Raw genomic sequence first — 26,113 nt, forward strand, 5'->3', positions numbered from 1 at the left:
TTCTTTTCTAACCTTGGTGAATCTATGATATTTCTTGCCACAGTTACATTTTACTGTGCATCTCACATTTTACTGTGCACTGTATGTCACTCCAGAATAAATGAGTAAGTACAAAGTTTGGTTACATTGTGGTACTTAGTAAGTAGATTTCCTCTTTTTATCACAACAACCTGTAATGCCTTTTCCACTTCAATCACGTAATGATTATTTATCTGTGCATTTACCTTTACCTACTGTCAACACTATGAATGTCTCTCTTCATTTTATTTCATAACTGCTACCATCTCTTGTTCTCTTTCTTATACAATCTCTGCCATTTTTGCTGAGGTTAATTTGAAGTATCTCTACTTAAGGGATTCGTGGCTTTTACAACCATTTATTCTCAACTTCTGTCAAAAAATCTTTAATAATGTATCTTTTCATTCTCATCTATGCATGTGTCGTTTTCTGTAGAACTCCCTAAGATAGATTTGGCCTTCGTGTTTTAAAATCTTTTGGAAAAGTGATGTGTCTCCGCATCACTCAAATTGAGGACAATAAACAAATGGCAGACCAAACAAATCATACTTGCAAAACATTGTGTTTGCTTAATACGCATGTTGTTTCTCATCAAACAATTGGCACTCATTTAATTTCAATTTTTTTTTTTTAGGTTTTGTATATAACTGCAAGTGTTTGATCCCACTTGTTTTTTTACCTGATACATCTGATGGACTGAATGAGGAGAAAAAATACATTGTTGTCTTCCCCCCATCTCACTTCTCTTGCATTTGACATTCATCAATTCAATTCTGTGGAGTTCTTCAATGCACATTTTGGACATCTGCCCTGCATGATGGTCCTGGTTTCAGGACAAGTGTATATTTAAAGGAAAAGTAAATCAAATGTAGGTCTGCTTGTATCACAGGGCATCCCTCATCTTTGGGAGTGGAAAACTCAGCCTTTGTGCTACTCTACAAATGCATGTATGTAGTACATATTCCTGCCCACTTGTCCTGACACTGCAGGGACACAAGGTATGGTCTTCCCACCTTGCAGCAGGATTAAAACAACCTGGTTGGCATAAAGCATTCTTAAAAGACAGAAGTCAGAGAAATACAATTCACAGTATTAGCTTTTAATGGTCTATGCTTCAACCCCAGTTATTACCTGGGGTTACTTACCTGGATTTACATCTCTTCTTCTTACCTGGACTTACATCTCTTTCCTTTTTCTTTCCTCAGGAAGAGAAAATACTCTTTCTGAGTATTTTAATTATCTTTTCTGCATTTACAGAGCAGCAAGATCTGAATTTCAGCTGCATCTTGGTCTCTTTCCCTCTACATTTGAGAATTCACTGGATAAATGCATTCATCCATTCTTTTGCTCCCTGTAGCTTTCCCAAATGGTTGCTACAATGGGAGCACATTTTCTTAATTTAGGTCTGTTTTCACTGTCTGGCAGCATGTCCATTTCCATTCACTTTGATATATCCACACAGCTCCTGTCAGTGTTTTGTGCCTGTTTTTCTGGAATTTCTACCACTCTGTATGTACTACAATGATGAGAAAAAATCCAGTTTTCACATTTGGGTCACAGTCATGTCTAGTAACTCAAACTGTGTCAATTCTTTACGAGCACCTCATGACTGTATCTCTGCACAAGAATCGAAGTGAAAAAGTGACAGTCAAGGACAGAGAGATCCCTACTTCTAGTGAGACGCAGAACTCCATTCATTCCCAGCAGTGGCTTCTGTGAGGAGTCTAGAAGCTGTCCCATATCAGCTCCTGTTCCAGATGGCTCCAAAATGGACCTACTGCTGCCAGAACTGAGCCTTGAGCAGTGCCTCTGTGAGAGCATATTTGAGAAGAGGAAAAAGTGCTATGCAACAGCAGCTGGGAGAGAGGAGTGAGATGACGTGAGAGAAACAGCCCTGCAGCCACCAAGGTCAGTGCAGAAGGAAGGCAGGATGTGCTCCAGGTACAGAGCAGAAGTTGTTTGTTTGTTTGTTTGTTTTTGCATCCATATTTGTGCTTGGTTACAACCAAGAACTAAGGATACATTATTTTGAGTTATGGCAAATGCATCTAGAATTAACCGGGCATCTTTTATATTAGTTCTTTCCTACTGAGGTAATACATCAGATAACAGGTGCTGGTTTATGCCCAGTGCTCATAGGGAAGACTGCAGGGCTGTTGCATCGTGTATCAGTCACTTGTTGCATCTCACACCCCATCTTTGTTCTTCATCCTACATCTCCCAGGAACTGGGGAGTTGGCTGGTACTATCGCAGTCCCTTTCATTTCCTGAATGTATTTCATTACTGTACATAACCACAGATGAAAGGGTTAAGCATCTGTCAGAATGAGAATTTGGTCCCATACTCCCACTATACCCCATATGGGCATGGGACCATGGCCACCCAGTGAGTGTGATAGGGTCAACATAAGCAATTGCAAATATTAATCCAAAGAAGATGGCTGCCCAAAACAGTGACATTGATGATGCCACAGGGATCCCAAAGAAAGGAGCAAGGTGAGAAGGGTTTGGCATCGTGTTTTTCTAAAAGGTTGAGGAGCAGATTCCCACCCTTATTCTTTTTTTTCATTAATGATCATGCCTCAAAATGTAAGGTGATCTCTTTGGGGGGAAAAACATATTCTCAACAACTCAACAATTTGTACCTTACACCCCCAAGGGGTACACATGTATTCTAAAGCCTCAAAAGTGAAGTCATCTCCTCCAGGGAGAAACAGGTATTATCAACAAATCAAAAATTTTGCTCCTTGCATCCCCTGAAGGGTACTTACATATTCTAAAAAAACAATCCTCTTACCTCAGGCTCTGTCTCAAGGGGTACACTCAAACATTCAAAGAACGACACTCTCACCTCAGACTATATCCTGTCCTGTGAGGTCAATTTAAATGTCTTGATCCAGTTATTGGAAGAGATGGTTCAACATACATATATGCTGAGGTTAAGGCAGGGGAGGCCAAATGCTGTCCAGTGATTTATTACAAATTCTAAGCAGCTAGGGAATGCGGGGAAGATGGGGAAGTTACTGATAGTAAAGAGAGAAATCCTAACAAATGGCTTACAGAGTGAGGATAGTCATCACCAGTGAGTCAATAATGAAACAACATAATTAAATAGAAGGTGTTAATTTTGGAGCAAACCTCATATATTTGCTACCATAACATTGGTCAGTAATCCATCATAGTTGTACCCGTTGCTATCATATTGATAAATTTTGAACTTATAACCCATCTTTGTCTCCTCCGTTCAGTAATGTACAGGTACACACAATTTCTAGATTATTTTTCTATCAAGAAGGACCCTACTAGGTATTTCTACTTGGACATTTACAAAAAAAAAAAAAAAAAAAAAAAAGAGCCTGATCTGGATTTTTGGAAGTCATCTCTGATAGCTGAAAGCTATCCAGTTATCTCCTCCTCTTGAGCACTTGTAAAAAATGTACTGGCAGCCTATAAAGAAGCTAGGTATAGAAGTAAACAGCATCTATTCATGTAATTAATCTAACACAGAGATGTAATACAAGGAACACCAAGACGTAGATCAAGTTGACTCAACTTTGATCCTTTATAAAGTGTCCTAGTTGTACAGTCTCAATAGTTCATTAATCAAAGCATCTTTTATGTGTAAATATCAGGATACCTGCCAGTTACATTTCAAGAATTTTTCAGCTCCAGGTTCAGTTGTCAGGAGGCAGCCCACACTGCTTTCATAAAGGAATAAATAGGAGCTGCAGACATTCAGGAGTGCAGTCCACTCTGTCATTGCCTTTTCAAGATGCAAAACATAGGATTTACATCTTGGCTGGTCATTCAATTAAAAATGAGTTTATAACTACATTTTCACATTAGTCTGAGGACAACTAAGGAAAACCAGTGGCATGCAATACAGGCATGGATCATTCTGGAGTTTAGTCCTCTTTCCTTTTGGTTTTCTGCATGGATTCAACTGCTAATAAGACACTGACATAACAAAGTGCTTCTTTGCATTTGGTCCTTCACACAGAAATACTTGAAGAGCACCCACAGAGTGTCCTTCTAAATCTATTTATATGCCACATTTCTTAAAAAAAAAAAAAGCAGGACTTTCAGCTGTAAGGTAATCACTGTGGGGTAGAACAAGATGCCTAGTTTCAGCTAATTAAAAATCACGGGTTTTTGTGGTGAGGATTTATCTTGGTTATTTTTTTTGTTTGCTTCTCACTCCCTTTAATGCAAAATGGAAGTGGTGCAAAACTCATAGAAAATTTTTATATATGAATGAAAAATATAAATTCCCTCTCAATAGTAGAAATCATTATAGATCTGGACTTTGGCATAGTGTGAACACTTTCCAATTTGCTGTAATGAGAGGACATTCAAAAATGTACAAAGCAATGTGCTTTTTTGGTATGCTGCTATGATGTAATAGGTAAAGGCAACAGCTCACAAAAGCAATTAAAGTTCATTTGTTCCTGCTCTTGAGAAAAAAAAAGACAGGGTAGATATTAAATCCATAGTACAGACCTTTTCTCTGCTCCCTCCTAGCAAGACACTAGCACCAGAGCCATCTTCTTCTCTTAAGATTTTCTGCATGACAGCTGTAGATTCTCTGTTGCTTTGTCCAGTTTCCACAACAGCTGAGTCTAAATAAGATAATCACTTATTACTGAGAGGGGAAAATTACTCTAATTCAGAGATTATTTATCTTAACATTCTGATTGCATTTAGTTACAAGAAAAATAAATTACTTAGATCATTACCAAAATACACAGAGAGAAACATTCCAAGAATTGGTGTTAGTCATTTTATAATTCTGAAATATTTAAAAGGACAGAAAAACAGAAGAGAGAATAAAATTATATTTTGAAAGTTTACTTTAAACATCTTATTTGCCTCAAGATCATGTCTAACAGCAGCCTATTTTTCACCTCTGTAATGCCAAATGCCATGCTTCTCATTGACCTGAGCAGAACAGAGAGGACTTTTCTCCTTTCCTTTCCTTTGCCTAACTCCTGCTCAGTGCTGTAGAGTATTGCAGCCATAGCTCCACATGTCAGCTTTGTTTATTTATCTACCTGTGTATTTAAATTTGAACTTTAAAATATAAACTCTTGTTCCATGACTTAAATTTCTATACTGTAGAAGGGTAAATTTATTCTCTGCATATTTAACAGTGGCTGATGTAAGCATGGAGTGAAGTGAGAGATGAGTTGAATGGTGACTGTATTTGCTAACACTTATCTTTGCTGCTGTTAAGAATCTGTAGTGTAAGAGATTGCAGTTTCAGTGTTTGAGAAGCCAATCCTTTTCTAACACACAAGATCCTCAAAATCTTAGGGTTTTCAGTTTCTGACAGCATCTAAAATATGTCAGTGGCTTTTCATGTATGGGAAAACTACTGACTCTGACCTACATAACATAAATGACAACTCTTCCTCCCATGCTCCCAAACAAGAAAGCAGACAAAAAAGAGGCAGTGCCTTGTTCTTTAATTTTAGCTGGTTCAGAGGTTTCTTCTGCTCTGTGATGTCCTGAGAAATCATTTTCTTTCAAATAAGATAATATGGTTGGAGGTGCTTCCACTGCCTCAGCCAATGATTCTTCAGGCTAAAAAAATGTAAAATCCCAAAAAACAGTTTAGAAAGAAGTCTTAGCACATGCTATAAAGCAAGAATCAACTGATCATGTTTCTCAAAGCATAGTAATTAAAAGTTCTACATTTATGAAGTAAACCAGAAATCCAGATCTCTCCCAAATAATACCTTTCAATTGCTATCATTACAACTGAAATTTACTAAATGTCAGCAGATACACACTCTTTATTTTAAAAATTTTTATTTCACCTCTTTTTTTCTTCCTGACAGTACACATTTAGCTTCTGCCGAGCATCAGATGTCACACAGATTTGGTCAGGATTTTGAGAAAAGCTAACACGGTTAGATCTGTTCTTCCAGACCAAGTGATCTACACTTGACATGCCTATGGAGATGGAAAAAAAATACAAGGAATATAAAGGTACTACTAGAGAACTAAGCCCGAAACTGTCTCAGGGTCGGTAAAGAGTGGTCAGTTTTGTAACCTGGTATAATCTGTGAAGAGGAATATAACTAGTTTACCCCCTGCAGGAGTTAGAGAACTGGAGAAGTGTCAGCTCAGTGCCATGACAATTATTTTATGAGGACCTGAATTTTCCATTTAATTAAAATTTAGATGTGATGCCATGGTAGTTTGGAACTCACTTAATGGGCAAAGAATTCTGCTCTTGAACCAGATCAACAAGTACAACATTTTGTAATATGGATTGCTAAAATATTTACTGAATGTTGTGTTTTAACCCTGGTAACCATACAAGCTCTGATGCAGACTCCTAATTACAATCCAGAACATACTTTAGAATCTCCATTAAAATATTTTTATATATATGTGTAACATTTTTTAATTTTTTACATTTCTTGTGCTCAGTATATGAATAATACAAAAATAGCTTTAAAAATGATAAAATCTATTTGGAACATTTACTTGTAGATTATTCAATTTACTTTAAAGCCAAAAGAATAATCCTCACCAGTACAGACTGGTAAGCCTTACTTTGGACACTGGAAAAATCATGAGGCAAAATCTCTTGGAACACATTTCTAGACATATGAAGAAGCAGCTAACCAGGAACAGTCAATGCTGATTAATGAAAGGTAAGTCATACCTGATCAACCTGATTGCCTTTTGTTATAAAATGACTGGCTTTGTGGGTGAGAAGAAAGAGAAACACACAGCCATCCGTGTCTCAGGCTGCAGAGTGTGCCTGAGCTTTGTTTCAATGTCTAATGGCAGAAATCAGCATCCCTGTGGGAATTGTGCCCAGGTAGAAGAACTGCTCAGCTTGGGGTCAGAGTTTTGGGAGAAGGTGAACAGGCTGAGGAGCATCAGGGAGTCAGAGAAGATCAACTGGTATCATTGAAATCAACTTGAAATCATACTTTGCCATCCCTGAGACACATGCATCAGCTGGCCGCAATGGAAGAAGAAAAGGACCCTCAAACTTCTTGCAACCACACAAAAAGAAGGAAGACCTAAGAGACAGGGAGAACAGAAGCATGTTTCTACTTGTGGTGGCAGGCATATCCCTTCCCAGCCTCCTTTAGTCCCCCAAGTGTCCTTATACAACAGGTATAAGGCTCTGAAACTTGATGAGCAGTCAAGGAAAAAAGAAAGATTATTGCAATAGATTACTTCCTTCTGGGGGGAACAGAGGCCCAATATGCTAACCAAACCCAATCCATAGGAAGCTGCTCAGGAAGAAGATGTTACTAGAAAACTCACTATCCTGACAGAGCGCTCAGCTATTTCTGTTTTTCATGAAGGCAGCAATTAAGTAGCAACGAGAAGTCCTAGGGCAATCAAAAGAGACTTCAGGGCCTTGAAATGATTGGTTAAAAGACTAGTAGTGTTTTTCTGTCTCTTTCTAGTAGCAAGGAATCATATTGGAAGAAACAGACATATTCAGCTGATCAAAAAATGGCTCTGATTCTGGTGACTGGTAGAATTAGATTTATTTTTTTGACCGTGGAATGGTCTACACAATACCAGGTCTGCTGGTGCTTGGTGGAATACACCTTTCCCAGGGAGGGAAAAGAATTTTTGTGCAATGATGACTGAAAGAACTTTAAACAAGGTTGCTAGGGGTAAAGTGCAAAAATAGGCTTGCCAAGATTTCTTATTTGTAAATGGAGGGTGTCTGAGATGTGAAGAGGTGACTGCTAGCCATCTTGGCCATAGTCACTGTGAAATAGTCAAGTTTAAAATCTTCGGTAGTAAAGGAAAACTTCCAGAAAAACATTGACTCAAAACATTGAAGTGAGTAGACTACAGGCTGCTCGGGAATAAGTTGGTGATATCCCCTGAGAAAAAGCTTTTCATGATCGTGGGCTTCATCCGTGCTGTTCAGTTTTTAAGTACCACTTCTTAAAAGCACAGGAATAGGTGATTCCAAAATGTCAGGAGTCAAGCAAGCAGGGCAAAAGGCTGTCCTGGCTGAACAGGGATCATTTTCTAGAGCTTAGGCAGAAGAAGAAAGCGCATGGCCACTGAAAGCAAGGTCAGATGACGTGGGAGGAATACGGAGATGCTATTCATCATTGTAGGGAGATAACTCACAAGACCAAAGTTCAATTAGAGTTGAAGCTGACCAGTATCTCAGAGGACAATAAGAAGGGCTTTTTGAAATATATAAACAACAGAAGGAGAACCAGAGATAATACTGTTCTGTTATTTGATGAGGATGAAGCGCTCACAAATAAGAAAAGCCAAAAAAGCAGATATTTTTAATGCCGCCTTTGTTTCTGTCTTCAAAACTGATGATGGGTCTGGGGTTCCCAGAGCCCTGTGGATGTTCTCTCCTAAGTTGGGGAGACTGTGGCTGCAGTAATGATCAACTCCCAGCAAACTCCAAACTTGTGCAGGATTTGCTGCTCCACCTGGATGCACATAAATCTATGAGGCCTGATAGGATTCACCCCTGAGTACAGAGAGCTGGCTGATGTCATTGTGACATTTCTATCAGTAATTTTTTAAGGGTCTTGGGAATCTGAAGAAGTGCCTATTGACTGGAAAGTGTCCCTGTTTTCAGGAACAATAGGAAAGTAGACTCTGGTAGCTACAAGCCTGTCAGTCTCACTTTAGTGTCTGTTAGCATTGTGGAGAAGATTATTCTGAGAGTTACTGAAAAACACTTGAAAGGCAATGCAGTCATAGGTCACAGCCAATGTGGGTTCACGAGGGGAAAGTCATACTTAACTAACTTAATTTAACCTTTTATGACAGGGTTACCCGTCTAGGTGAGTAAGAGAAGCCAGTTGATACAATCTTTTTGGATTTTAGCAAAGATTTTAATACCATTTCTCACAGTATCCTTCTGGATAAAATGTCTAGCATACAGCTAGACAAAAAATCATTGGATTTTGTATCTGGGTTGGAGCAATCCTCGATATATGTACAGGAAGAGATCTAAGGATTCTTGTTCAGGGCAAGCTAAATATGAGTCTACAGTGTGCCCAGGCAGCTACAAGCGCCAGTTTTACTCTTCCTGTACTTCATCCTTGAAAGCATCTGTTCACAAATGTATGTACTGCCAAAAAAGCAATGACAAGAACAAGGACTGGTTTTGCATCATGAGATATTTTTTTCTCTGGTAAGATATATCTCATGAAAGCCCAGTAAAGAGACACGATCATATTTTTCTTTGAGTTTTATGTCTGATTGCAACTCTACACATTCTATTTAAAAATTTGCTGGTATAAATGTCAACTGAAAATGGAACTGCAAATATACAAAAAACTGATTATTTTTTCAATAACCTTGAAACTTACTCTCAAGTTCCATTATCAAAACGGAAAGCAAGATTTTATCATAAAACATTTAATCTATTATGTTACTTTCATACAAAAAAAGAGGGTGCACTAGATACACAATTGAGTAAATTTACAAACTCTGTGAAAAAGAGAAGAAATGCAGGTATAATGTCCATCTTCTGTAATGGTGTCTTTAGTATACTTGTATTATTGAGCTGGTTTGAGCAATTATTACATGTATATTGCCCCCATATGTCACAAATAGCAGAAAAACTAATCAAATACATATTAAAAACTAAAAACATATCACAGATTATTTTATAGTTTTTGTGAGCTTTTTAAGACTTTGAAAAATAGAAAATACATCAGCACCACATGAGTATTCTGGATACTTCTTTTTCAGCTAATATATTAAATTATTAAACTGGACAAGATATACGAAGAGCAACTGAGGTCATTTGATTTGTTCAGCTTAAAGAAAAGATGGAGGTGTGACTCTATGGTCTATAGATTCCTGATGACAGGAGTGGAAGGACAGGTACTGATCTCTCTCTGCTGACCAGCAATAAGATCCAAAGGAACAGCATGAAGCTATGCCAGAGGAGGTTCAGGTTGGATAGTAGGAAAAGGTTCTTCACTGAGAGCGTGCTTGGGCACTGGAACAGGCTCCCTAGAGAAGTGGTCACATCACCAAGCCTGCTGGAATTCAAGAAGCTTCTGGATATCTCAGATATATGGTTTCTTTATTGGGTGGTCCTGTGAGTAGTGAGGAGTTGGAGAATATGACCCTTGTGGGTCCCTTTCAATTTGGGATATTCTATGGTTCTGTGATCCTTGTGAGCCCTTTCCAACTCAGGATATTCTATAAATCTATGAAACTGGAAATCAGTTATCCAAAGAAGGACCTGGGGTTGACAGTGGACTGAAAGCTGAAAATGAGCCAGTAGTGCATTCTGTCAGCAAAGAAATATATATTAGCAGGAGTTCTGACTAATAGATCTAGGGATACTGTAAACTTCTTTCATTCAGCAGTTGTTAGACCACATGTAGAATGCTGATCCAATTTTAGTCCCCAATTACAAGACAAATATTAGTAAACTGGAATGGGTCCAGCATATGCCCAGCAAGACAGACAAGATCTGGAGCACTTTCCATGAGCAGTTAATGAAGGAACTGGTGTTCTTCAGTCTGGAGGAGAGAAGCCTTCTGGCTGATCTTGTGGCAGCCTTCCAATGCCCACAGTAAGATTATGAGGAATATGGAGCTAGGCTATCACAGTAGTGCTTGGCAGCAGAAGTGACAATGGGAACTGAGCTGAAAAAAGTGATGTTCTGACTGAATGTAGGGAGAAATATTTTCACCATGAGAATAGGCATGCATTGGAATAGGTTGTACAATGAGACTGTATAATCAACAACCTCCATTGTTTCCATGACCAGATCAGAAAAAGCCCTTAGAAGTGTGATCTAACCTGATTGTCGATGCTGTTTTGGACAGAAGGTTGGACTACACAAACCTTCCATCTACCTGAAATGTTCTGTGATACTTGATTGTATTTTTATGATTGCTAATTGATGAATACATAAAACTAATGAGAAGAATTCTGTTTCTGAGGGGGAAAAAAAAATCCTTATAAAACCAATACTCCAACACAAACCAAATGGCTTCAAGATTCATGAACTAAAAATGAAAACTCTTTTTTTCCTACTTTTCCTTTCTGGCATTGTCTGTCATTACATTTCTGACATACAGAGTGGTGGTATTTTTTTCTGAGAATTCCTATAGATGTGCCAAAGACAGCTTTTGGCTGAATAGCAAACTGTCAGGGAAAACACAGAAAGATTCTTTACAAAAAAAAGACCTCTTACAGAGATTATGAACACCTCTTTTTTTGCTGATTCACTGAGCTAAAAATTATGTAAGGTCCATTAAATGGAAACATGCTGAAACAATCCAAAGAATGCTATCTATTCCAGGGCTCCAGTAAGGCAACTGGAAGCAGAGCCAGCAATGTGCCCTTCTGGCAAAGAAGGCCAGCATCATCCTGGTCTGCAATGAGAAGAGTATTGCCAGGAGGCCAAGGAGGGTGATTAGGGTTAGGAAATCTACAGGAGGAAACTGAGGATGCAAAAATTCCCATGAATTGAAAAGAACAAGCCAAGAGATTCAAGGGGACATATGCAGCTGAGATCCACTAAACACATACACACACACTCCTGGCTCAAGCACTTTCTGTATCACTGCTCTGGGAAGGAGGAGAAGTGAGCAAATGACTGTATGGTGCTGAACCACCTGCCAGGTTAAACCACAAAAGGCATTTTGGCACTCAGTGTGGGAGTCAAAGTGTTGAGATAACAGCAGATCTGACTGCAGTGTGTTAACAAAAGGTGTTGTGGTAGTAATTGCTGATCATTATGTTAATTTTTCCCCTAATTTATGTAGACTCTTTGAGAGACTACTCATACTACCGTGTAGCATTTGGCTTGCTGTTTACTTTCCTTGCTGTGTTGTTGTTGTCTTCTCTGAGTTGCATTAAGGTTTCTCTTTTGCTAAGCTGTGTGGCCTTTGCCAATATTATGATAAAATTTGGCAGCTGAGAAACTAACATTGTGTGGGTATTTGGCATTGCAGTTGTCTTTGGGCAACGGAAACCAAACTGATAGTATTAGTAATTACAGCCTTTGCTTTGTCTCCTCAGGGAGCTTAGCTATAAAGGAGATAGAGGAGGGCACTTTCCAGCAGTTCCTCAGCCTCTCTTTCACTTTCTTTCTTCGCCTAGAGCTCAAGAGCAAGCTACTACAGCTCTTGAGAATTATGAATACCCGTGGGATGTTCAAACCAGAGTGCTCCTGTTGCAGTGTATCATGAATGTGTTTCAGGTTATATTTGAGATTAAACAATTATTTTAGAATATTGCCCAGAGATCTGCCCTGTGGTGGGATAGTTCTGTGTGGCAGAGTGCAGAATGGTATGGGCAGTTGTCTAGAGCACTGCACCCCCAGTGGTTTGAAACTTTACTTCTGAACAACTGCAGAAACCTGAAAAATTAATAAAACATTTGGAAGAAGTCTGCTGTTGCCCTAGCAATCCTAAAGAGCTACAAAACACTGCAGTGTGCTGAACTGGCCTGTGCCTACTGAGCTCTGTTCAACACTATTCAGCATCCTCAAGGCAAAGAGAACACATCTGGATCTGATAACAATGCAATGGACCCTCCAACTCCTATGGCAGCTGCTATTCCTGCAACAGGTGCTGTGGTTGCTCTGAGGGTTGTGATCACTGCTCACCTACTGCCACTCCAATCCTTGTGATGAGTTCTGTGGTTGCTTCTGCTGCACGTCCTGTGCTGTTCCAAGTACTGTGTCAAAAAACAAACAAACAAACAAAATTCCTCCCAAGGGAGGTGCACCATGCCCAGAAGTTCAGACCTGTGGTTGCTCAAGCCTCTTCAGTGAGCTCAGTGGCTGCCCCAAATTCTCTGACAGGTCCTGTGGTTACTCTGACTCCTGCACTAAGCCCTGTAATTGCTCCAACTCTGATACAGATTCAGTGGCTGATCCAAGCATGTGATGAGACCTGTGACCACTCAAAACCACTCAATGAGCCCTGCTGTTGCTCCAGCTCCTGTGACAGGTCCTGCAGCTGTTCCAATCCTTGTTACAGACCCTGTGGCTGCTTTAACCCCTGTGATGGGTCCTGCAGTTGCTCTAACTTTTATGACAGAACCAGCAGTTGCTCTAACCCTTCTGGTGGGCCTTGCAGGTGCCATGACCCTCACAATCAGCCCTGTGATCACTTCAATCCCTGTAAAAGTTCCATGGTTCAAGCAGAGAATCAATCAGTGCCAGTATCAGCAAGATGAAGAAAAGTCTATGAAAGTCAGAACATTTAGTAAAGAGAAACTTATAAATTCAGAGAAGAAGCAGATGGAAGTGGATCCATCACAAAGGCAAAAAGAGCAAAAAACAGAAACCATCTGACTCCTAACACTGAATGAGCTGCGAGATTTGTGAAAAGATTATGGCTGCTGTACAGGTGATGGTGGAGCCAGTATCCTGGACCTAGCTGGCAGTGAAGCCAAGCAGCTGAGATCCCTTTCTAGGGAAACTGGCACTGACAAAACAATTGGAAAGGAGACACAGTGTTTCACCGAATGGCAGCCACTCTTGTCAGTCGTGAGGGAAAGATGTCTCTTCAAGGAAGACCTGGTATTTAGCTCAGGCAAATAGATTACCATGGAGAAAGGTATTCAGTACTTGAGGGAAATAGCTTTGGTAGAGGTGGTGTATGGAATTAACTTGGTTGATAATACCAACTCCCAAAATCCAGATGACATTCAACATATGTGACTGATGTGGAGGAGAATTGTATGGAATGTACCATCATTGTATGCCAGCACCCTGTCAGGAATGAACTGGAAAGATAATGAAAGACCAACAGTGGATGAAGTGGCCACCCTACGTGGGCAAAATGAAGACTCTCTTTCTCCCTATGTGCCCATGTCTCTGTTGTGGAAGAAACTGACTCAGAAGTTTGAAGAGAAAGAAATAAAGTTCAGCAACTCACCCACCTGTACATACCAGTATTTCAACCATTAGAATTCAGAGACAATAATGTAGCAGTTCAGACCTCTGGCTAGGTAGACAATCTGCTCTGCCTTGTGACCAGGTTACAGGATGAAATATGTCGATTAAAATTGTCACTGGGGACAAAAAAAGGAACAGGGAAACCACAGTTCAGCCATGCACAAACAGGTTGTTTCAAAGGAAACAACACAAACCCATGGCAGTCTGTATTTAAACCCAAGGCAGACTGTCACATCAGGTTGAAGAAAAAAACTGCAAAGCTGGAGGCAAGAACACAAAGGAAGAGAGAGGATGGAAGCAACTCTGTGCCCAAAGCTGCAAATGAAAACCCTCCTTGCCTGCTCCACTCCTCCAGGTGCCTCTCTACCACAGGTATGAGGTCCTGAATGTGAAAGACCTGTCTGAAGGTGGTAACAGCCCACTCAGTCCTGACATGCTGATAAAACCAAACCAGGAAAGGCCTTCCCCCAACACCAAGACTACTACACTGAAGAAGAGATGAGAATTGTGGGTGATTCCTGCCTACAGGGGGCTGAGTATCCAATATGCAGAACAGAACGTCTTCTGTCTTCCTCTTCTTGTAATGAGGCAATGCCCGCTGGTGAAACAGGAGAAAGTAATGGGGAAGATCAAGGAAAAAGCCTAAAAAGAATTAAGAAGTTATCTTTTAAGGAAGTGACAAGAGCAACTGCCTAGCTGAAGTGCCTCTACACTAAGGCACACAGCTTGGGAAACAAGCAGGAGGAGCTGGGAGCTACTGTGCTGCTTGAAAATCATGATATAGTTGTGGTCACCAAAACCTGGTGGGATGGTTCCCACAACTGGAGTGTGGCTGTTGATGGCTATGAGCTTTTCAGAAGGGACAGGCAAGGAAGGAAGGGAAGAGGTATTGCTAACTACATCAGGAAAGGAATGGAATGTGAAGAGCTGTCCCTGAAGAACAATCATGAGCCAGTTGAAGGTCTATGCGTGACAGTTAGAAACTGAGGCAGCAAAGGAAGCCAATGTATGAATCGATGAATCGACGAATCGATGTAGGACACCAGATCAGGCAGAGCCTGTGGATGAGACATTCTACCTCCAGCTACAGGAAACATCATGAATGCATGCACTCGTCCTGGTGAGGGACCTCAACCATCCAGACAGTTGCTGGAAAAGTAGCACAGCACAAATTCCACTTTTTAAAAATTCTCTTCCACATCCCACTGGGAAAGGGGAGAGTAAGTGGAAGTCTGTAGCACTTAGCCACCTACCAGGTTAAAACACAGCAAATGATAATTGTTCCAGATAACCGTCATATTTGCATTTTATTTTTTCTTTGTAAAGAAATTTTTTTCTTTTTTTTTATTCTTTCCTTGTTGTTATATTCTTCTCAAGGCACTTGTTGATCCTTATGAAATAAACCATCCTTTTGATCTGATGTAGTGCAGTCACTCTTGTGGATGAGTACATATTGTTCTCAGAGGTGCCTTTGGAAGCTGCTATAAAGGAAAAACTAGTGGCAGAATCTACACCTTACTACCTGAAGAAGCAATATTAAACCAGAAAGGTAAAGTGAATAAATCCAATAAATTTACCCTCATGAGAAGGTGAGAAGGCACGAGTTCTTCTTGTGTCTCAGTAATGTCTTCATATTCTTGAACGCTGCCATTGCCACTGATATTCCCCGAAGCCTGTGAAAATCCAATCAGAACAGCCAGTTCATAAAAATCAGAGGAAAAACCATGTTCTCCAAGGAATTACCTACTTCTATGCAGAAAAAAACTTATATCTACGTATGTACGTACGTATGTATGTATTTATTTATTTTCCCAGATTAGGGAAGCCTCAGTCTCATTATGATGTTAACTTGTTTTGACGCTTAGGATATTTCATGAAGATGAACTTTCAGATAAATATTAAACACTGTTCTGTTTTTCAAGGATGTTACAAAAGAAAAGGATGTTTTATATTAAATCACAGCTTTACAGACTTCACAGTAAAAAAAAAAAAGATAAGATACTTTCGTATAGAGAATTTTTAAAATCGCATTGTCTTGACAAGAGGATATAATACAGTTAGGCCTATGAAAAATATCCTACGGTAAATGACTTTGAAATCAGATATACAGGAACTGAGGATAGATAAAGAAATATTTGTAAGAATGCTCACATCTGGATCATCATCTTCACAATGATCTTCAGTGGCTCTTGGGTCAGATCTGATTGTCAGATGTTGAATTGAACCCTACATGAAACAAGAAAAGCAGTTCTAGGAAGTAGTATTTCATCGAGTACGCACAAGAAAGAAAATCAAATGGAAAACAGACTATAAAATCCTCTACTTGCTTGGAAAATTATTTGAGGCATGAATTTATTTATATTTTTAAATAAACTCAATTTAAAAGTATAAATATGTTTTCATGTTCTGGTCTTGCAATAAAATTTGAAGCTGCCAGACTATGAGTTTTAGGTCAAGAGAACTGTTAAATTGTTTACATACTTTGTCTTTCATCTGAAAGATAGATTTCTAGATTCTGACTAAGAGCCTTTGAAGTGCAGCCTGCTTTTTTTCCTGGTTAAAAAGTACATTGCTACTGCAAAAATTGCAAGTGAAAATCCATAAAAAACAGGCAAAGGATTGTGAGGGAATACAGGTAATTGGTGAAGAAATCAGGGGAGAAACAAGCTGTAAACCTCAAATCAGAAAGAAAGGAGATGGGATTTTTGATTAACAAATGTTTCTGAGTTGCGATTTACATTTCTCACTCTGACATGCTGAAGAAGCAGGAACAGTCATTTTAATCATTTAAATCTTGTCTTTTAGATCGCAAAGATTCAAAGAAATGTGCAGGACATTCCCTTGTTATGAGGTATCATGGAGTTGGGCATGATAGACACATAGGGTAGAAAGACAAGTATGGACATCAATCACCATGATCTGTGTCTTCGTGTTCCGCTCACTCTACGTATTTTGCCTTCCTACTCTTGCACTTTTTGTAGGCAACAGCCTGAAGAAGCTGCCAGATTTAGCCTTTGTCTCCACATAACTCCTAAAAACGTGTTTATCTGGTGACTTCAAGGAACTATAATGTTTACACTACGCAGCAACATTTTGGTTGTGTTCTGTGTGCTGACTGTGGTCACGGATGCATAGCACATCTGCTCGTTCAGAGGTAAAGCCTGAGTCTTGGTGAGGAAAACTGCAACCTTTGTTGAGATAAGAATCATAGGACGGTTTGCTGTTGTTTAATATAACAAAATAAAATAAAATAAAAACAAAGAGAGAATAAAGCAAATTCCAGTGCCATGTTTGTTTGCCATGTCCTACTTTCTGGCTCCCTGTTTCCACTGCTGCTGTCTTCTCTGCCTTTCCTAGAAGCTTTGGGGAATTATAAGCAAGGGAATATTTTGAAAGCAACTTTTCTACTGGATTTGAGAATATTCCAGAAAGGAAAAAGAAACAAACATTGAGATTCTTTAGTTGTCCTGTAACCATCAAAGGCCATGAAACTTATTACTTTGGTACTTCCTGAATTTGCAGACAATCTTAGATAGCAACTCAGTGATTTGAGTCACCTTTTTTCTCCTACAATTAGACAGTGGCCGAATCAGATATTGAACAATGTTAAACTAACAAGTTTACTGAAAACTACACATGAAAGGATATGCAAACAGATACCTGAGCTATCTCTTGGAAGTGATGAGTAATTTTCATGTTATGAGTAAATCATGTTTGGAAAACAAATTTTCCTCTCTTGCTTTTATCTGCAGCTCTGGAAGGCGAAGGAAGCAAAATGAAGAGCCCTAAGCTCTTCCAAGAAAAGTTACTGTCAGCCATATATTCCAACCAAGAAAGTAATGGTCAAATCTGTTACAATACAGAGGATGGGTATGAGGTACTGTAGACACTCTCTAGGTCTTGTGCCTGCGGTGCCTTCTCAGTTAAAGCTGTTTGCAGACACATCATCACTAATTCAGCATGATTCGGTTCATTTCTTTTTTGCACATTTTTTACAGGAACAAGGGTGAGAATTTCCTTTTTGTTCCATAAAATCTGATTATAGTTATGTCCTTTTGTGTCTGGCAACCAGGGCTTTGGACAGATGAATTTCCGTGAGCCAGAACAAAATAGCAGCTGACCTACAGAGACATCTGTCCAATCTGCTGTGAATTGTTTCTATTTGGGGCAAAATGTTCTTGTCTGAGCAGCTAATCAACAACGTAATTTTTCTACTTTGGAACAATTCTGACATATGATGCATGAAGAAATAAAAACACAAGGGCACTGTGTGAACTAAAGTATACATCACAATTCATAGCAATGAAATAGGCAAATGACTGAAATTTGTGTACTCAGTATAGCATACAAAAAAAGCCTGTTTCAGTGGGAAATACCTTAGGGTGTAATCCACTATGCATTCCTTCCACAATATTTACAGGTTTATTGGTGATAATCTCAGAAACTGATTATCAAACATGAGTTGTCCAGGTAGGGTACCCAAATCAACTGATTTTCTTGAATGTTTCTTACTCCTACTAGTAATCAGGGAGCTCCAATAGTCCAGTCATTCTAACTGTCTGGGTAGGGAAGCATGAGCAGGCATTATCCTACATATCCCTTTTTACCATTTATTTGCTACTAATCAATATATCTATGTAATTCCTATTAGAAACAGATAAATTACAGATTCCTATTAGAGACAGATAAATTACAGAAACACATTATTTTTGTTGCTTATCTACTGGAGCTCACAACCTGTCAATACACTTGAGCTTCGGAAATAATATCTTGTTTTCCTAAAACAAATATGTTTTTTTACTTTTTGTACTGCTCTACCTCTTTTTGGGAAGAGGTATACCATAAACTACCATGCAATTTTTGAAGTACAGAAGAAGTACAAAAGCAAGAAATAAAAGGTGTGACATTTCCATTACAGTTTGGCAATGAGTTGGTCACCTGCTCAATAACCTTGGAAGCTCAATGGCTGAGATTTCCAGTCTGAATACAGCTGAAAGACCCTTACATTCAAGTTTTGCAATAGTGGTTTAGGTCCATTCCATTTTTCTAGAACTGAAAAGCTTCAAGTAGTATATAAATCGTAGAAACAGCTTTATTTTATGTATATCTTTATCTCTTCCTGATATTGTGTAAAATAAACGTACCTAGCTAGTAAGAATTTAAAATATTGAATTTTTACAAAGGTATTATTCTCAGAAATTAAACAAATGTATATGCTGAAATCTGCCTTTCAGATAAAAGACTATACAAATGTAAGTGATATATTTACTTTGATATTCTTAGTACAAAAACCGAGCATTGGGCACAATATCTGGATCAGATGTGAATTTATTGCATGGTACTTACTGTGAACTTTTCCAGGCCTGTGGCTCCTGCATTACCAACAAATATCCCAGAGCCAGACTCAAATACCAAGGCTCGATCCGACCTCTGAAACTGAACTCTCTGATACTCTTCACAGTCCATGAACAAAGCAATGCTATTTCCCTGAACAGTCACTGTAAATCTATTCCACCTATTAGTCATCACTGGCACTTTAAATGAAGCCGCTTCTCGGGAGATACTAGAGCCAGGCTCGGTATAATACATAATTATTCTCTGGGTGCTCTCATCAACTGGTGAAAGTCTAATTCCCAAGTAAATAGTTTTCTGGAAGGCATCTGTTATTGCAAATAGCACTCCTCCACGATCACTGTTTGGTTTCACTGTAACTACAATTGCAAAATCTCTATAGAAAGGCAATGGTATTATAGCACTTGTCAATCGACCAATGTTGGCATCTGTACCAAAGCTATACGCTGGAAAACCTCCGTAGCCAGTGACAAAGTAGACAGAAGGAGGGAGTGGAACTCCTATTAACTCTGTGAGATCAAGATGTTCTTTTGAGCCTCGTTCTGTAAAGTATGAGAAAAAAAAAAGTTATTTATTCTTGACGTTCACAACCCATTTAATTTCAATCATTTAATGAAGATCTTAAAAACTGTGAAGCAGTGTTAAGCTACCGTTGACATGCTGCTAATGCTTTATGTCCCAGTTCAATTAGTGCTTAAACATGCCTAGTTATGTGTATATGTCAACTTTTGTTATTTGACTAAACTGAGATTACTCACATGCTAAAAAAAGGTCCATGTAAACATTTGGTGAAACTGGGATGTAACAAGTACTTCCTACAAAAGATATTTTATTTTAGCTGGCTATAAACTGCAAATAAATTTTATGCAAGTGCTTACAGCATGTATTTAGCAAAGATTTTTTCAAATTAGATGAGAACAGAGAACAGGAAATCTATACAAAGTGCATAGCACAGTTTCACTAAGCCAGGATAAAAATTGCGGTGGGCTTGTTGTAACCCTTGCAATTAGCCCATCTTCCAAAGCCAATTTCAGATTTTAAGTCTTTTTCTTTTTTTCCCCCCTCAAATTTATCTCCTTAGTTTCACTATGTACGTAAGAAAACCCTTCAGTATCAGAATGAGAGAATTTCTACTTAACATACAGAAGTAAGTGTCTCTGGCAAACAAGCCCAGAGAGCAGATTCCTTACTGGCAATGCAGCAACGCTGATAACATCCAATTTTAACTAAAGTTTTGGGCAGGCATACTTTAACAGTATAACAGGAAAAAAAAACAAACATGCAAACTAGCATCCTACTAAGAAGTGAAAAACAAGCAGAAAAAGGTGCCATTTTTAATCCCAGTGAGTGATTCATATTTGAATCTATTCAGAGTTCCACTCAAAACTAAAGCCTTTCCCTTCTTTCTTTCGCCTTTGCAGTCTCCTCTAACCTTGTATTTTTAATTATCTAATTCTATCTAAAAGTCCCTGTTCTTTAGGTTGGTGTATATTTTCACTGGTTTTAGAACATTTATGTTATGCAAAAGCAAACAAAGTTCTTAGGGTATGTCTTAATGTAGCTACACCATATAAAACTATAATGACTCATGCTGTAAACTCCAGTAACTAGGTAACTGTTGACTTTCTCAGCAGACATAAAAAAAATTACCCTAACTCCATGAAATTCAGGTTTTTAAATCACTTTCAAGATCAAATGCACCCTAGCTTTTTTTCTAAATTCTTCTTTCTTGAATATCTTCAAACCATAGATAAAGAAGGGAGGCATTTGGAATTGTGTAATTCCCTTCTTTCTCTACCTCAAACGCCACATTTCTCATATGAAGTACATCACACAAAAACTGCAGCATGGAAAACATGTCTTGTGTTAGAAAAATATAGATGAGGCAAACAGTCTTAAAACATCACTAAGAGCAAATACAACCTGTGATCCAAGCTTCACGTTTCCATTTGTCTACCATGGCAGATGTAAAGAACATCTTCCAGGTAATCTATGGTGTTTAGGTGCTTCTTTGTACCTAGTTGGCCTGTTGTTCACCATGGCTACCACTACTAGTGTTCTTAAGGCTTTTTCTTGTGACAACATCTCTGTATTATGAAAATTGATAAAGATAATGGACGTGACATTAAGCAAAATCAGCTTGCTCAGATCAATGGTGTCACCTATAGTAGGATGATGCTACCTATGTTAGAGGCCAGGAGCTAAAAGCAGACCGCTTGCTTTCAAGTACATTAGCCACAACAGGTGGGAGCTAGTCCCTAGATCTTTTTTTGTAAAAGTACTTACAGAAACTGAAAAGTTCACCTGAGGTGAGTAATGTTGAGGCACATGGAGCTGGCTTCTATTTCTACCTGCCTGTCCCCAGATTCTGATACACTTTATGTGAAATTATCCACATACACTACAGTCATGGTTTGAGCTGAATTTTTCTGGTTGTATGCAAACTAATGGGATGTACATGGTTCAGAATAGTTAACAGTTGGTTTCTTAGAATCTATGTTCTAAGTCAGTATTTTAATTTCAGCTCAGGACATCCTGGCAACCTGAAATACCTCAAGTTCAGACCTGTGTCTGCTTCCAATAACTGTACTATCTCTACACGCCCCTCTGCCCCACTGTTCCAAGCACTGTGTTTTTGTATTAGCTAATCAACTCAGGCATGATAATTGGCCATCCAGAATGAGAAATTGAACAATTAATCTCACAACTTTCACCATAGATTCTCATTAAGGTACTAAGGTGCTACTAGCATATCATGAGGTTGGAGGTTTCAAGCATACAACAGGGTGGATGCCTACTATCTGCTTACATAGGGAATCCTCTGTTACAGAGGACTTAATGGGATGAAAATAAATGGAGAAAAGGACAAAATTATTTGAAATGAAGAGAATTTTACTGACAGTGCCACCTCTTTGCCTGCAGTCTAATCCCTCAAGGGAGACAACGACCTATCCCCAGGCTGACAATTTGAAACAAAACTGTACAAAACAATAAAAAAATGATTGTAGGGAATAATATAAAAGTCAGTTAGAAAATGACTTTTTGTTCCATGATTTTTAAGCATTCCCAAGTCTTTCATAATGTGTATATTTTTGTAGCATGGATTGATACAGCATCTTAGTCTTTTTAAACTTATTCAGCTATTGTAACTGCAGCAGTTATATAGGCTGAAAAAATCCAAATGGAATAGTAATGGAAAAGGTATGCTAGTCTATCTGAACCCTGCCAACAAAGGGAACTGAAAAGCTTTGCTTAGAATACCCAGTAAAAGTCAGGTAAAATATGTACAGATTGCACTGCATTCTGAAACCTTGCAAGATGGTTCTGATGAAAGAGGAAAATAGAGAGAGGTTTTTCACCTGAACTATACTTCTCTTATTCATTACTCATATGGAGTATCAGACTATGTGTTGCAGCGTTTTTCATTGTCCTAGTGTCACTGCAAAGATATAAAAAATGTTTTCCCTGTCCCAAAGATGAAACAAATTCTAATCTCTTCTCTGTGCATTAGCTTCAACATTCACTTGCTTCCACTGACTGGATGAAGTCTGAAATTCTCCATACATAATTTTTAGAAAGTATCAAAGCTATATTTAGAAACAGAAAAACTAGCTCCTTCTCTAGAAGATATTTTTTCCTCAGACATCTTTTTCCTTTTCATCTTTAGGTGAAAAGAATATTAGGAGTTGTGTTTATGGTGGTTTAACACTGGTAGGTAGCTTAGCTTTACCATGTTGTCTCTCACTCCAACTCCTCTAAAGGGCAAGGGGAGAAAATGTGTTGAAAAATGCTCAAATGCCGAGATAAAGACAGAGATCACACATCAGTTACTGCCACAGGCAAAACAGACTAATCATAAGAGAAATGAAAGTAATTTATTGCCTATTGATGACAAATTAGAACAGTGAGAACTGAAAATAAACTCCTTCCCATCCTCCCACTTCTACATGCCTTCCTTTGAGAGTCATAGGCAAACTGGGAATGGAAGTTAAGGTCAGTCTGTAAAGCTTTGTCTTTGCTGCTCCTTCCTTCTCACTCTTTTTCCCTGCTTCAGTATGTGGTCCTTCCAATAGATGTCATCCTTCCCAAAACTGATCATACTTGGACTTCCTACAAGCTGCTGTTGAAGAACTGCTCCAACTTGGGTCTGTACCCTGGGGCCCATCCTGCATAAGCAGATTCCCCCAAACTCCAACTTCACCACAGACTTCTCTCCACAGTTGCAGCTCTAGCTGGGAGCCTGCCCCTTTATGGGCTCCTCCATGAACTGAAGAGGACACTCAGACATTGTGAGTGTCTACTATTAACCACACTCCCAGGGAAATAGCACGGATGAATTGCAAGCAGTATGGATACACATGTGAATCAGTTGCCCTAGTCTTTTTAGGAGATTTCAGTTTCCCAGACAGAAACTGGGAGTATCAAACTGCTGTGACAAGCAATTCTGAAGAATTCCTAAAGCACAATGAAGACAATTTCCTTTGATAAACACATAGTGAGCCAACTAGAAAAGATGATCTCCTAGATCTGTTTGAGAACAGAGATGACCTTGAGGAGATGTGATGGTAGGTGGCAGTCTTTGCCACAGCGATCATGAAATAGTTCAAAATATTTTGGTGTAACGAGACAAAAGTTCAGCAGAGTTGCCAGTTGGCAGCTTAAGAGAACAAACTTTAAGTGACTAAGAGCTAGTTAGCAGTGTTCACTAGGAATTGGCTCTAGAGGGTTTAGGGATCCATGAGAACTGGCCCCAATACCACATTTAAAGGACAAGGAACAAGCAATCCCATTGTGTAGCAGGTCAAGCTATTTATAGCAAGCCATTTTATTGAAGATCTCAAGCAGATAAAATTCACAGTGGAGGCTTGTGATGGGAGACTCTTAGTTGAGGGTCATAACCATAGCAAAATATCACGAAAACAAGGACAGGGAGAGTTGGGGTGCTCCACGTCCCTCCATTTCCTGAGCAGGAAGGGTGGAGCCCCTGATGAGACGTGACTCTAACATGATGTGAGCAAAGTCAGTAGTATTGGCAGAAGCTCCCCACATATACAAAGGCAGCCCCTAGGGAGCGTGAGTAACTGGAAGCATGGCAAATAGGATGTATAAACAGGGCACTGCATGTCAGTAGATCATGACCCGGCAGTTTACATGGCAGTTCATGTGGGAGGGCAAGAAGAGAGGATGCAGTTTCCTCTCCCCACTTGAGAGGCCAGCTCAACTATTGGTCCTCATCTTTTCAGTAGAATTAGATCTAGCAGTGGTCTACATTCAGCCGAAAGGCATTGCTAAAAACAATACGGTTACTCAGACCAATCACCCACACAAGCACGCAGCTGTCCAGGTCTCTGGCTGTAGGGGCTGCATGAGGCTATCGCAAGTATTGGACAGATACTGCTTATGTGCAGTGTGAGCAGGTGGGTGATCTAAACACTTGCACAGCTAAAAGAGCAGGTAGAAAGATTAAGAAGCATCAGGGAACATGAAAGGGAGATCAGCTAGTGGAGCCACACCCTTCCACTTCTTCAAGAAAGTCACTGGCAGGACACTCTACAACTATCAGAGAACCCCCATCCTCTTATCATTAGGCAGAAGAAGGGGACCTAGGAGACAGGGAAGAGTGGAAACAGGTCCTTGGTTGGGATGGCAGGCAAACCCCCTCCAAGCCTACATCATCTCTCCAGGTGCCCTTGTAGAAAAGGTAAGAGGCCCTGGGACTTTAAACATAGGTAAGTGAGGATGCAGAGGGTTTTTGAGGGTGAGTCAGATACCTCCATGTCTTAAGACTGCTTCTACCAAGAATAAAGCAAGTGTAATTGTCATAGGTGACTCCCTTCTGAAGGGAACAGAGGGCCCAATATGCTGACCAGACCCAAATCAGACTGAAGCCTGATGCCTCCCTTGAATCCAAGTCAGGGATGTCACTAGGAAGCTCCTTAGTCAGGTATGGTCCTCTGATTATTATATACTTCCGATAGTGAAGGTTGTCAGTGCTGAGGTTGTGGGGAGAAACGCAAGGGCTATCAAGAGGGACTGGAGGGCATTGGGATGGTTAGCTGAAGGAGTGGGAACTCAGGTGGTCTTTTCCTTGATACTGCAACAGGGAGGGAAAAAAAACTGAGAAGAATAGGAAAAGCCATCTGATAAACACTTGGCTAAGAGGTTGATGCCACAAGGAATTTTGTTTTGTTTTGCTTTTAGTCAGGATTGTTTATTCAGCACCAGGCTTGCTGGTGACAAATGGATTTCACCTGTCTCAAAGGATGAGAGGAATTCTAGTCCACGTGGGCTTGTTTAGAGGTCTTGAGACTAGGTTTCAGAGGGAAAGGGGATAAAACCAGGCTCATTAGAGATGAGTATACGGGCAGCATACTAGGGTTGAGATTCCAGACTGGAGACTTGCCAATGTGACACCCAGCTACAGCAAGGATGTTGGAAGGAGGATCCAGGGAACTACAGGGCTGTGAATGTGGACTTGGTATCAAGAAAAATTACAAAGCAGATTGTCTGGAGTGTGATCACATGGCATGTGTGCAACAACCAGGGGATCAGACCCAGACAACATGGGTTCTGCTTGACCAACTTGATCTCCTTCTGTGACCAATGACTCACCCAGTAGATGAGGCAAAGGCAGTGGATGCGTTCTGTCTAGACATTAGCAAAGCCTTTGACACTGTTGCCCCCAGTATTCTCCTAGAGATACTGAGAGTCTATGGTTTGGACAGATGTACTCCTTACTGGGTAAAAAAGTGACTAGATGGTTGGGACCAGAGAGTTGTGATGATGGGAGCTAAATCTAGCTGGTGAGCGGTCACTGGTTGTGTTCCTCAGGGTCTT

General features: G+C 39.5%; 1 protein-coding gene across 1 annotated transcript in view; it reads right to left on the bottom strand.

The window, feature by feature from the left end:
* The window catches only part of COL15A1 (collagen type XV alpha 1 chain), a gene marked incomplete at both ends in the record, with an annotated part of 106,643 nt that overhangs the window by 56,271 nt on the left and 24,259 nt on the right, over positions 1 to 26,113 (bottom strand). Inside the window, 5 exons of the mRNA XM_079533921.1 lie at positions 4,522 to 4,637; positions 5,475 to 5,601; positions 15,502 to 15,597; positions 16,076 to 16,150; positions 19,271 to 19,818. Coding sequence (XP_079390047.1) covers positions 4,522 to 4,637; positions 5,475 to 5,601; positions 15,502 to 15,597; positions 16,076 to 16,150; positions 19,271 to 19,818 — 962 coding nt within the window. The remainder of the gene's footprint in view (positions 1 to 4,521; positions 4,638 to 5,474; positions 5,602 to 15,501; positions 15,598 to 16,075; positions 16,151 to 19,270; positions 19,819 to 26,113) is intronic.

This window comes from Tetrao urogallus (assembly GCF_951394365.1).
Source record: "Tetrao urogallus genome assembly, chromosome: 3".
In the NCBI taxonomy this organism is placed as follows: domain Eukaryota; kingdom Metazoa; phylum Chordata; class Aves; order Galliformes; family Phasianidae; genus Tetrao; species Tetrao urogallus.